The sequence below is a fragment of the Archocentrus centrarchus genome, chromosome 1 (assembly GCF_007364275.1).
Source record: "Archocentrus centrarchus isolate MPI-CPG fArcCen1 chromosome 1, fArcCen1, whole genome shotgun sequence".
Classification (NCBI taxonomy): Eukaryota; Metazoa; Chordata; class Actinopteri; order Cichliformes; family Cichlidae; genus Archocentrus; species Archocentrus centrarchus.
In genome coordinates, this window is record NC_044346.1 from 11,470,660 (window position 1) to 11,483,916 (window position 13,257).

Genomic DNA, 13,257 nt, shown 5'->3' on the forward strand with positions numbered 1-13,257 from the left:
TATTTATTTATTTATTTTATTCTGCTGGCGACACCCAAATGCTAAAGTCAAGGCTTAAAAATATGGTGCACAGTGGCTATGTCCATCTTTTATGTACAGTTTACTAGGCTACACTTGAAGAGCATCCCTTTTACCAAAAAAAAGGGGTTAGACATACAAAAACGCACACACCCCAACAGAGAAGCAGGTTTTCAGGATTTTAAAAAATTAATTATTTTAATGGCAGCCAGTTTTATGGACGTGATTTTGGACGTGGAATTTGACTCTGTAGCCTTCAGACTTGTTTTTTTTTGTTTTTTGCAACACACTGACTTTGTCCCACCTCTGCAAATGATCAAACTGTGTCTCTGCGTGTGCCACAAGTATTTGCCTCCTCCTCCTCTACGCTTCATCTTTGTGCTTCCTCTGAGAAAGATGTTCTAATTCCTTGTCGTCGACCCTCTGTCTAAACCGCCTTTTTAAAAAATCTCTTTACAAATTCACCCTGACTTTATATTCTCTTTCTTCCTCCTTCTCGTCTCTCTCTTTTTTTTTTTTTCTTTTGTGGCAGAAAACACGCCGAGACGTCTGCAACTTTGACAAGGAGTTTACAAAGATGGTGGTGGAGCTGACGCCAACAGACAAGCTCTTCATCATGAACCTTGACCAGAACGAGTTTCAAGGCTTCTCCTACACCAACCCAGAATTCATCATACAAGTCTGAGGAGTTCCCGCTGGTTAGAGGCAGCCTGGGCGAGACTTTACTTCAACTCGTACGGCCCAGTTACATTTCATCAAAGACACACCCAGCAATTTCATCAGGACTCAGAGCCACACTGTCTTCTGTCTCAACACCACACCAGCATCTAAACTGGGCAATCATAAACCGTCACATTAATTCCACACACACACAGACAGCAATGTGAAAAAAAAAAAAGCCCGCAGATGGCCAGTTTCTAGAAAACTCCAGGCGTGGATAGCATTCACAGTACCTCAGTGAGCCGGTCAGTACAAAGGGCGGTGATCAAGAGTCCCAGTGAATGTGTTAATAGTGTGTATGTGCTCTATTGATCACCAACAAGAGTGTTTGTTTACTTGAGTTCCTTCTCTTCAGCCTGTAGAATTTGCATCATGAACCTACAATGATCAATAATGTACTGTGTGTAAACACGCACACACAAACGTGTGTCTGTACAGGCTGCAGTTTGGAGGGAAGGTTTCCAATTAGAAAAGCTCTGATTTTTAACCTCATGTCTAAGTTAGTCCTGAACTTAGTCTCAAGCACGTCTCGTCTTCCAAATTGATGCAAAAAGGAAAAAAAAAAGACCCCCCCCCCCCCCCCCCCCCCCCCCCAAAAAAAAAACAACAAAAAAAAAACCGCCTGTTTGGCAGAGATATTTAAAAACGTCTTTCTCTAGCTTAATCTCTTTCTCTATGGCACTGTGTACGTATGCGGTGGGTTAGTGCTGTAGGCCTATACAGTCTTTGTGGTGCAGCTCCTCTATGCATGCCATGTCCGTTGGTCCAGTAGTTTAAAGATTTGCTTTCGACCTCGTGGACGAGAGAAAAACCTCGTCAGGTGTCCGGAGTCAGTTTTGAAATATCCAAATCAAGTTTTAGTTCCCACTCTGAATGCTGTATCTCTAATAGTGTTTTGAATATGCGTGACTACAGTTTGCTTTACAAGGCACGGAGCAAAGGCTGTTTGGCTGTCAATAAATGAACGTATAGATGTAATGGTTCTGTAGGACCTGTGTTTGTGTGTATGTGTAAATAGGAATGGGATGTAGAGCTAGAAGTGTTTTTTTAATGTTATCGTACACTTCTCTACTAATCCTCACGCCCCCCCAGCTGCCACTTTTTAAATTTTGTTTTCCCATTTTCTCTCTTCCCCGGCCCCCCTCCTCTTCCTCCTTCCCTTAAATCTCCTTTTAATCTCCCCCCTGCCCCCCGGCTAATGTTCATATAATTTTAAGGAAATGAGATAAGACGAGAAAGACAGAGGGAGGGGGAAAGATGGGAGAGTCAAGTGTTAACTATGCAAAAGGCAGGCAGGAGGAGAAATGGGCAACTTTTATTAAGCAACCAAGTAATTGTGTATAAGGACATTGTACATGTGTTGCATGCGCCGTCTTTACCTGCGCGTGAGAGACACCTACAGAAAGATGCATTAAAATGAATTATCATAAAACATTCCAGAAATTCCGGCTCTTGTTTCTCTTTTTTTTAAAAAAAAAATCCATTTTACACTAACAGATAAAATATAATCTTATTACCATATTATTATTACCCTGCAGAGAATAACCTGATTCTTCTTTGGCTTAACAGTGGTTTTTATCTCATTGCCCACAGCTTCGGGTCATTCCCACAGCTGTCAGGTTGGAAAAAAAAAAAAAAAAAATGAAGTGATTGGTAGTTGCTGGTGATTTATGATAAGAAATGTTTTGACAGTTTAAAATTTGAGCGTGCTAACAGATCCTGTCCTAACATTTTCCAGTGAGGAAGCTCGTTGCTTTGTTAATTTCTTTCACTTCACTCACACACACACTTTTCAAAGCCTTAAATATTCACATCCTTGTTTATTCTGTTTATCCTTTGTATTATATGCTTGTGCAGTGAATACTGATGACATTAATATGAAGGATGTGTAATGAGTAAACCCAGCCCACCTTGGGAACTGATATTTCTGTATATAAGTGTTCAAAACTTTCAGAGAATATTTTTTTCCATACTGATTATATATACTGAGTATATACAGTCATGGTAAACAGACAGTACACCTATTTTTAATTCTAAGGTTTTACATACACTATTAGGATGTTATAAGTGATCTAGTCTTACCGGGTCTTAAAATTATTTAAATATAACCTCAGATAAACAACAACAGATTACAAAGTGCCATTTAGCAAAAATACAGAGGTAATGTGTGGAAAAATGAAGTACACCCTATGATTCAGTAGCTTCAACTTTTAGCAGCAATAACTTAATTTACTGTGTGACTTTCAGTCTCATGTCATTGTGGAGGAACTATGGCCCGCTCTTCTTTACAACCTCGCTACACTTCATTGAAGTTTACAGCATTCATTTATGCACACTGCATTTCAGTGTTAAACTCATCCACCTTCACTACCTCTGCTCCGTGCGTGTTCACCTTTCACACACACAAACACACGTTCTGTTTTGTTTCTCCTGATTTTCATCCTCTTCTCTCCAGAGCATATCTCCACCTCTCCAGACTCTCTTCCACCTTCTCCCCACTCTACATGCTCTACAGATCACAATGTTGTCTGCAAACATCATAGTCCACGGAGACTCCTGCCTGACCTCATCTCTCAGCCGCAAACAAGAAGGGGCTCAGAGCTGATCTCCGATGTAATCCCACCACCACGTTAAACTCATCTGTCGCTCCTACTGCACACCTCACTACTGTCTCTCTATCCTCATACATGTCCTGCACAGCTTCACATACTTCTGTTCATGCAGTACTTGTGTCTTTGTGGTTCTCTAGATCCACAAAGATGCAATGCAACTTCTGACCTTCTCTATCCTCCTCCATCAACACTCTCAAAGCAAACACCGCATCTCTAGTGCTCTTTCTCAGCATGAAGCCATACTGCTGCTCACTGATCACACCTCTGTTCTGACCCTAGCTTCAACAGCTCTTTCCCATATCTTCATGGTATGGCTCATCATATATATCAGACATACACCTCACTATAAGCCTTTTCCTCTGCCACCTCTCTCTTTGCTGAGCACCTAGCCTCCCAGTACTCATGTCTGCTTTCTTCATCTCTCTGACTTTCTCACTTTTTCTTTGATAACTTCTTCCATTGACACTGTGGATTACAACCCTTCCAAGATCAATGGGCAGCAACAGTTGCTTCTCTAAGATCACTGCTGATGTCTTTTTTCCTTCTGCTTTTACAGAGGTGCTCACACTTGCTGATGATCAATTAATCAAGTGCATTTGATTAGCAGCACCTGGCTGCTACTTACCCTCTTAATTCTTGTGGAAGCAGCAGGTTTTACACACAGTAAGAGTAAGATAGATAATAAGGCAGGATATATTTTAGGCTATTGTTGCTTTGCAACCAGCTGCTTAGTATGTCAGGTTAAAAAAATGGACTGGCGATCTGTCTGTTGTGTGCCATACGTCTTATCCTACGATAGCTGGGGTAGGCTCTAGCCCCCATGTGACCCTGAACTGGCTATGCAGTTAATTTGTGGATGGATGGATGATTTGGGTATTAGATATATAACTCCAATTCCCAAAAAGTTGGGACACTGTGTAAAATGTAAATATAAACAGAATGCAATGACTTGCATGTCTCATAAACCCATATTTTATTCACAATAGAACAGAAAACACATCCAATGTTTAAAACAGAGAAAAATATTATAAAAATATTAGCTCATTTTGAAATTGATGGCAGCAACACATTTGAAAGAAGCTGAGACAGGGGAACAAAAGCCTGGAAAAGTAAGTGGTGCTAAAAAGAAACACCCGGAGGAACATTTAGCAGATAATTAGGTTTATTAGGAACAGATCCGTAACATGACCGGTATAAACGGAGCATCTTAGAGAGGCAGAGTTTCAGCAGTCTCCAAATAACCTCAGAATAATGTTCCTCAGTGTAAAATTGAGACAACTTTGAATATCTCATCATCTACAGTACATAATATCAAATGTTTCTGAGTAAGGGACAAGGCTGAGAATCAATACTGGATGTTTGTGATCTCTGGGCCCTCGGGAGATACTACGTTAAAAACAGGCACGATTTTGACGTGGAAATCACTGCGTGGGGTAAAGACGAATTCCAGAAACCACTGTTTGTGAACACAGTTCACTGTGCCATCCACAAATGCAGGGTAAAGCTTTATCATGCAGCGAAGACGCCATGTGTGACCACAATCCAGAAAAGCCTCCAGTGCTCATTTAAAATGAACTGAGACAAAGTGGAAAACTGTTCTGTGGTTGGACGAATTGAAATTTTCAATTCTTTTTGGAAAACTTGGACATTCCATCCACTGGACTAAAGAGGAGCGGGTACCATCCGGCTTGTTATCAGCACTCAGTTCAAAAGCATCTCCGATGGTGTGGGGGGTGCATCAGTGCACATGGCACTGGCAGCTGGCACACCTGGAAACACACCATCAATACTGAAAGGTATATGTGTGTGTTTTAGAGCAGCATCTGCTCCCATTCAGATAATGGCTTTTTCACAGAAGGCCTTGCATATTTCAGTAAGACGGCGCTAAACTGATGCTCAGTTTGAACTTCAGAAGATCAGTTTGACCAGTTGCTGCCATATGATTGGCTGATTAGATATTACCTAATGAAGTGGCCATTGGGTGTGTACGCAATGAGACACACAATAACCACAATATCCCCAAAACTGAACTTTTTTTTTTTTTTTTTCCCACTATCACTTTCAGTTGAGGTACATTTCAAAGGGACTGGAAGCTGGTGAGTATGAGGGATGGATGTTCATGGACACCCAACTCTAGTTTTAAGACTGCAATCAAAAGGTGAAAAGCAGTCGTTTTCCAGCTGTGGTACACTTGCAGTTCTTTAAATAAAGTGTCTTTAGGTTGAGGCAGCTAAATGTTTTATTGTGTCTTCACTGGCAAATAATTCACAGCACTTTGTGCTCTCGTAACTGCTCGCCATGGTGCTGAACTGGTGGACTATGGACACTACACAGTGAACTGGTTTCCACGAGCCCTGCTCTATTCTTAGTGACAGGGACACACACGCGTGCGTGCGCACACACACAGTCGGACAGGCGGGGTCATCCTGCAGACTGAGCCGCGCAGAGTTGGGCTACAACAAACTAGAACGAGTTCAGAAACGCGCACCAAACTACTTTACTGCGGGTTTCCTCCAACTTTCATCTCCGTTTTTTCGGTTGCACCATACAACCAACGAGACAACATCCCGCTTCCGTGCCTTTGAAGGGAAATACCGCAACTTTGTGAGCAAAGGTTAACAGTTTAGAGGAAAATGGGGCTCCAGAAGATGTGCTCGAAACCCGAGTTTCCTTTCTGTATCAACCCAAAGATAAGACACCGAGGGAAAGTTTTGAAGAGTCTCTAAATCCTGCTAGATTGACGAGGGGGAGGCTGGGCCGACATGAGGGTGTTTAATCGCGGTGTGATGATGCTGCTGACCACGGCGGGGGCTTTCTGCGCCTTCAGCCTCATGACCATCGCCGTGGGAACGGACTATTGGCTGTACTCCCGAGGGGTGTGCCGCTCCAAGTCCCTGAACGACAACGAGACTGTCCGTAAGAACGAAGAGGTCCTGACCCACTCCGGCCTGTGGAGGACCTGCTGCACTGAGGGTAGGAGACACACTGCACCTGCGTGTAGATCCACAGTAAAAGCTTATAAAATATGCTATAGCAAGACACACACACACACACACACAAAATTTGCATTATGTGAACACAATATGTTTATCCGATCTGTTAATACAGATTTCTTATTGTATTAACGATGAAACCACATCAGTTCATTAATGAACTTTGATATTAAGTAGCAATAACACTCTAAGTTCCTACAAGTATAATAGGCTGCTTACATAAACGAAAATGTGAATGATTCTATATTGGGTGATAATTGTTACACCGATAAATCATAAAACAGCAGCTTGTGTTGTAATATTACAACACTTTGAAGAAGTGAAAATTTACTGCACTCACACACAGTTCAGCACTGGAGTATTTATATCCTGTATTAGGAACAGTAAAAATACCACATAGAAAAGATACTGTATTACAGTAAGGGTAAGTATAAATATGTGAGTATTCTTAGGACAATGCATTTTAAAAAAGAAATGTACTTTAATGTAAGTACATGGCTTGTGCAGATAATAGCAATATAAATGGTCCAAATGGACACTTTGTGTGTAAAATTTACATTTGTAAGGAGTTGCTGTTAAATACTTATATAAATACTGGAGTAAAAGTACTGGAGTTAGTACTTCTTCTAAAGTGAAGCAGAAATATGAAATAAATAATAAATGGATACTTTTAGCTGGTAGAATTGTGGGTTTTTTTTGGTTTATTTTTCAGACAAAATACTACAAAAAGACAAAAGCTTGAGTGTGAACATGCAGTTACTCTCCCAACACTGCAGTTACTACACACACACACACACACACACACACACACACACACACACGTATATCCAACACCAAATTTCATAAATGCCCATAAAATATTGCATCACAAAATAACAACATTTTAGGGAATTCTCAAACGTGCCAGAGAAAAATATCAAAATGAATAAAAAAAAAAAATTCATCTGTGATAATAAATATTTATTCAAGCTTTTTTAAATAAATATTTGATTTTTAACAGTAGTGGCGAGGTGGTTAGCACTCTTGCCTCACAGCTAGAAGGTCTGGGTTCAAATCCACCTTGGCCGAGGCCTTTCTGTGTGGAGTTTGCATGGATTTTCTCCAGGTACTCCGGTTTCCTCCCACAGTCCAAAGACATGCAGATAGTGGGGTTAAGTTAACTGGTGATTCTAAATTGCCCATAGGTGTGGATGTGGGCATAGGCTCCTGCGTCCCCGAACAGGATAAGCAGAAGAGAATGAATGGATGGATGTGAACTTTCACTAGATTTTATTTAGAATGCAGGCCACCATTTTTACCCCTTTATTAAACTCTTAAACACAGAAATGATTCAGAGGAAATGTGTTTTCCTGTAACAGGCCTCACACTTCATCTCTGATGCCTCTGTGTAATCACAGAGGCATCAGAGAGACTTTGATTGTTTGCAGGAGTCATGAGGACGCATCTTAAAGAGGAATACAGATAAGATTTAGTCCTGGTTATATAATGGATGGAAATGACATTTTCAATTATTTATTGCTTTTTAATAGCACCATTATTTCTCTTACTCTATATCCTTGATTTTGTTTTGCTATTTTTCTGAATGAATAGAAAATGTTTGGCTTTTTCTATTTTGTCATCACTTCCCTTTCACCCCCTCCCTCTGCTGCTGCCCCCACTGTCTCTAAAACCAAACCAAAATGGTTTAATGGAGAGGCAACAGAGCATGCAGACAATCATCATCAGTGCTTTAACAGTCTGGTGTGTTTGTGCACTGGTCAGTTAGCATGCATTGCAAAAAGGCAGAAGCAGGCAGACAGATCTGAAGCTGCAGGCTGCTGCGGGAAAAGGAATAATTACAAGACTGTTGATTTCTTCAGGATTATATCCGATTGGTTGCCTGTGCTTTTTTTCTTATAACATCTTTATTAAAGCTTTCAGTAATTTATTTACTTAAAATATTTGTCAGCAGTTTGAATAAAGATTTAGGGCACTACGCTGGTGGAAAAATGTGATGCATAACAGAAGCGCTCAGAGCCAACTCAGGGGACAGATGATCTGATCTCTCATTTCTAATCTGACAATAATTTGAAAAACTTTACACCTTTCTTTTCTTTCAGCCCTCTTTGCTGCAGCTGAGCTGTTGTCAATGCTTGAGTTTAGTTTCAGTAACCATGGGGACTGAGTCACATCAATACTGTTCAATCAGGGCGGGCTCATAGGGACACATTTATCAATATAATCCTGTGTGTGCACATATTAAAAGGTACTGCACAGCCAAAGGTTACTGTAGCAGGAAGCATGGGTCCAGCTGACGTTTGCATTTCCAGTCACCACTGAAATGCATCAGAGCCTTCACAGCCTCTGACGGTGTTTATCTATCTGTGTCATATACAGTCGGGTCAAGAGACAGTACGATATTTGATTTTTCACACGTGTGTGTGTATGATTCCACGTCACATTACTCATTTGTTTTAAGTGAAGGTCTCCAGTGAAAACAGCCAGCACAGAAATACGTTCTCACTGTTTTTTTTGGTCCTCTCTTTTTGGGGGCCAGAGGCAGAGTGTGGCCAGCTGAGCAGGAGGTTTGAATGTAGAACCCTCTTTCTTTGAGGTGACAGTGCAGACCACTGCAACACAGGTTTTAAATCTTATAAGCTAAGAATTAAAGTAACTCTTTGGGCATGCTCATAAATCACTTCCCACAATATAAACACAGTAAAAGGCCACAAGAGGGCACTGATTCATGTTGAACAGTTTCGAAGGTGGACAAGATGGGAACCACTGAGTAGAAATCACCCTGAGACGATGCCCGTGCTTCTTTTACATTTGTACCGAAGATATTAGAGGACATGTGCACAGATGTCACAGATCAGATAGATATTCTTTACAATCATCAGATGATATGCCCATTTGGATTATATCCAAAGCAAAATGTTTGCTAGTTAAGGTTTGGGAGTGAACATCTCACATTCAGCCACTGTGTATGTGACTACTGGGCCAAATCTAAGTGTTAGTAAAGATTCTGTATCTATGTATAAAATGACAAAGGCGAGTGACGCAGAGGCAGATTTGTTACTGAATGATCAACTACAATTTCTCTGATCTCTCCTGATTTCAGGGACATTTCGGGGCGTTTGCAAAGACATTGATCACTTTCCTGACGACGCAGACTACGAGCAGGATGCTGCTGAATATTTACTACGTGGGTAACAAATGAGTGCATGAATTCTAACAGCTGTGATGAAAGTTTAATGTATTTACACGGTATGTAAGTAAGCGCCCTCATCTACCTGTCCTCTGCACAGGAGCTGTACGAGCCTCCAGCCTCTTCCCCATCCTCAGTGTGGGGTTGTTATTTCTCGGGGGTGTCTGCGTAGCTGCAAGCGAGTTCTACAAGTCACGATATAATGTCATTCTCACTGCGGGTATACTCTTCGTCTCTGCAGGTCAGCCGCAAACACACACACACACACACACACACACACACACACACACACACACACACACACACACACACACACACACACAGTGATTTGGTGGGACGTGTTAACTTTTATTTAAACTATTTTTTAAAGACCATTATTGATTATGTTTTTCTACATTAGTCTTTCTGATATTTTATATATTTAATTAATTAATTAATTCTTTTCTTTCTGTGTTTTAGTGCTTGTATTTTCTTATTAGTGTCGAGGATCAAAAGGTCCAAAAATAAACAATACATGAAAAGCTCAATAACACTCAGTCATTAAATGAAGTAATATTAATATAAACAGAAATGGTGAATTAATTCATAAGAACAATACAAAAGAAAAAAATAAAACAAAAATAAAGAAAATAGGTCAAAAGAGAGGGAATACATGGGAATTAATTTAAAGGTAAAAAATACAGGAAGAAAATAAAATGGAAATAACAATTTATGCCATTTCTAATTCATTCATTTATTCTGCTTTTTTTTTTTAAACTGTTATTATTTCAGGTGCATTTAATGTCCTGTTAATTTGTTTATTAATTGATTTATTTAAGTTTTCAATTTAGTTAATTAATGTTCATTTTTGGCTGTTTCAGTCCTCCATATAGTTGTAGCTTGTTAGTAAACTGCAAAAATCCCTCCACAAACAAATATTTGACTGACCCTCTCCATCTCTATAAACGCTTCTGCAGGTCTCAGTAACATCATTGGCATTATTGTGTACATATCAGCCAACTCAGGTGACCCCAGCCAGAGCGACAACAAGAAGAGCTACTCCTACGGCTGGTCCTTTTATTTTGGAGCTCTGTCCTTTGTGCTGGCTGAGATGGTGGGCGTCCTGGCGGTGCATGTGTTCATAGAAAAACACAGACAGCTGCGCACCAAAGGCCGGCCTTCACTCATGAAGCCACCTCTCTCTCGAAGCTCATCGTATTACCGCAACCGTTATTACCAGAACCGCAGCCGCCGATACAGTTACAGGAGCAACCACAGCGCAGGGGACTCCTTTCGAGCATCGCTCGGGCGTGACCGAGAGCCGTCCATCTCCGCTGAATCTAAAGTCGCCACTATGGCAGGTTTGCCCACACCAGTGGCAGTGGGCTCAGAGTTCATGCTCTACACTTTAACTTCAGCTCTCAAAGACAGTAACATAGACATGGCTGTGGATCATTTAACTGGAGCTGCTCACAACAACACGGAGATGCTGCCTGGAAACTGTGCTTCCAACAGAAGGACCACACCTGTCTAAGAGGAGCGCACCTGTAAGATGGGGACTTAAAACACAAGAATACTCAAGAATAAGTATTCTCACTTTCTTGCTATAGACAGATGAAAGACGAAAGATGAAAGACTTTGCAGAAAAGAGTGGGGCTGCATTAGTATGTCAAATATTTTTTCTATTTACTGTTCTCTCAGCATATGTCAAGAAATAGTGAAAAATTGCCATCACAATTTCTCAGAGACAGTCCAACTCCATTATATTACTTCGGGTGCAATCAAAAGTTCCTGTCACTCCAACCACTAAAACCAGAAAGCATGCCTGGTTTAAATTTGGCCAATCTCTCCTATAAAGTCTGCTCTTTGTGCACCTCTGCAATTGAACGGGCAGCAGGGTGGTCAGTGGTTAGGATGGTCACCTCACAGCAAGAAGGTCCAAGGTTTGAATTTACTGGCTGGGGCCTTTCTACGTGGAGTTTGCTTGATCTCCCTGCTCCTCTGAGTACTCCGGTTTCCTCCCACAGTCCAAAGACATACACGTTAGGTTAACTGGCAATTCTAAATTGTCTGCTTCTCTGTGTTATCCCTGCAACAGACCACCAACCTGTCCATGGTGTCCCCCACCTCTTGCCCCATGACAAACTGAACAAGATATTGAATTCCTTTTCTGACCATCTGCGTGTCTGCAATTTTGCCATGACCCTCAAACCCCTCAAACTTTAATGTCTTTAATGACCATCGCCAGTTTGCAATACAGAGAGCAAACAGCAGGATGGAGTGGAAATGTCCACAGTATCCAAACATGAAGGCAATGCATCGGGTCACAATGATAGTTATTTCTTATGGTATTTTCAGAGTTGTGCATTAAGCCTTAAGCATGAGATTGGGGATGAGAACTTCAGTGAAGCTCTACTGTACTCTACTGTAACCTGAGGCGACTGATGGGGACTATTTAGTGAAAACAACCTGAACCGGTTGCTCTCGGGCCACAGTCCACGACTTGCTACAACTTTTTCATCTTCCACAAAATGAAATTCAAGTTAAAGTTCAGCATTTTGACACATACTGGAGGAGATCCAAAGTGCATCGCTGAGAGAAATATTAAAGTGGTCAGAACAGGGTATGTAGGGAATGATTTAAAACAGGAGCTGATGAGCTGTGTAAGCTTACAGCACTGCCCAAGGACATGACCTAATAGGGAAGACGGGCCAAATTTAAATCAGGTATGGTTTATGAGTTTAACAGCTGGCGTTGCAGAACTTAATGATTGCATCTCCTGATAACACAAAGCAGGAAAATAAAGCTGCTCGAGAAGCTGAAATCAGAGAATGCTTGTCTTTTTTTTTTGGTTGTTGTTGGTGGGATAATTTCAAAAATGAGTCATCAATTATTTAAATAGTTGCAGATTGTTGTGCAGTTAATTGCCATCATCTCACTTCAAGCAACCAACTAATCTGTATATTTGATGCTCTGAGGAAAATAGAAGTAAACAAAAACTAATTTTTGGGATAAAATATTTCTGTGCTCTTGTTTGTGCTTCTGCTCTGCTGCAGCGGCTACAGTTCATCTCAGTTTTTGTGTGTGTGTAGCAATAGTCAGGCAGAGAGAGACAGAAAAGGAGGAGGTGTCCATGAGAGCAAGAAATGCTCACAGAAAATACAAAACAATGCATGAAAGTAACTGAGAATGAGTGACTATGTCCTGTTCCCCTTTTTTGTGGCCCTGTTGCCGAAGATCGAAACTCCATTAGGCGCATCAGAACTCTCTCTGTCTCTCCCTGTGTCTGATTGTGTTTTTGCGTAAGCATGTCTAAGTGTAATGAAAGGGTGTTGCCCTCATGGATATGTCACTTTTCTGTGTGCCTCATAAAAAAAAAAGTCGTGAAATTAGCTGCACGTCACAAAATATGTTTCAGAGAGATTTCAGTGTGGTTCAAGAATCACAGGCCTCGCTGAACATGCGTGAATTAGCTGTGTTACTGCTAACGGCAGGGCAGCACAAACAGACATACGTCGGCGGACGAGCAAGCAGACTGAGCAGCCTGAAGTGTTGCCATGGCAGCAGAAGGATTCAGGCTACAATTCAAGGTAGGTGTTATGAACACGCTCACACGAGAAATTACCTGAAAGCACAGCCGACCAGTTTCAGCTCCACAAACAAAAACACTTGGAAATATCCCAGTGCACACAGTTTGCTGTCCAAGAATCCACACATGATGAGCAGCAAGCTTTGTGAAGTCACTACT

The 13,257-nt window shown here is 41.1% G+C and overlaps 2 protein-coding genes across 2 annotated transcripts in view; both read left to right on the plus strand.

Annotated features, from left to right (window-relative positions):
• Positions 1–1,279, plus strand: part of LOC115800063 (protein kinase C beta type-like) — a 43,644-nt gene extending 42,365 nt beyond the window's left edge. The window contains exon 17 of the mRNA XM_030757416.1: positions 551–1,279. Within this exon, the coding sequence (XP_030613276.1) occupies positions 551–703 (153 nt within the window). The 3' untranslated portion in view covers positions 704–1,279. The remainder of the gene's footprint in view (positions 1–550) is intronic.
• A 4,590-nt stretch (positions 1,280–5,869) lies between these two features.
• Positions 5,870–12,300, plus strand: cacng3a (calcium channel, voltage-dependent, gamma subunit 3a). The gene is made up of 4 exons (XM_030734846.1): positions 5,870–6,323; positions 9,444–9,527; positions 9,631–9,771; positions 10,487–12,300. Exons 1-4 carry the CDS (start codon positions 6,113–6,115, stop codon positions 11,041–11,043), a joined length of 993 nt encoding a protein of 330 aa, XP_030590706.1. The 5' UTR covers positions 5,870–6,112; the 3' UTR covers positions 11,044–12,300.
• The last annotated feature ends 957 nt before the right edge of the window (positions 12,301–13,257 follow it).

What these genes read in the sequence shown, in the direction of transcription:
- cacng3a (XM_030734846.1), top strand. Translation starts at nt 6,113, where the DNA reads ATGAGGGTGTTTAATCGCGGTGTGATGATGCTGCTGACCACGGCGGGG. An exon ending in GAGGACCTGCTGCACTGAGG is followed by an intron (nt 6,324 to 9,443) that starts GTAGGAGACACA and finishes TCCTGATTTCAG; the next exon opens with GGACATTTCGGGGCGTTTGC. An exon ending in TGCTGCTGAATATTTACTAC is followed by an intron (nt 9,528 to 9,630) that starts GTGGGTAACAAA and finishes TCCTCTGCACAG; the next exon opens with GAGCTGTACGAGCCTCCAGC.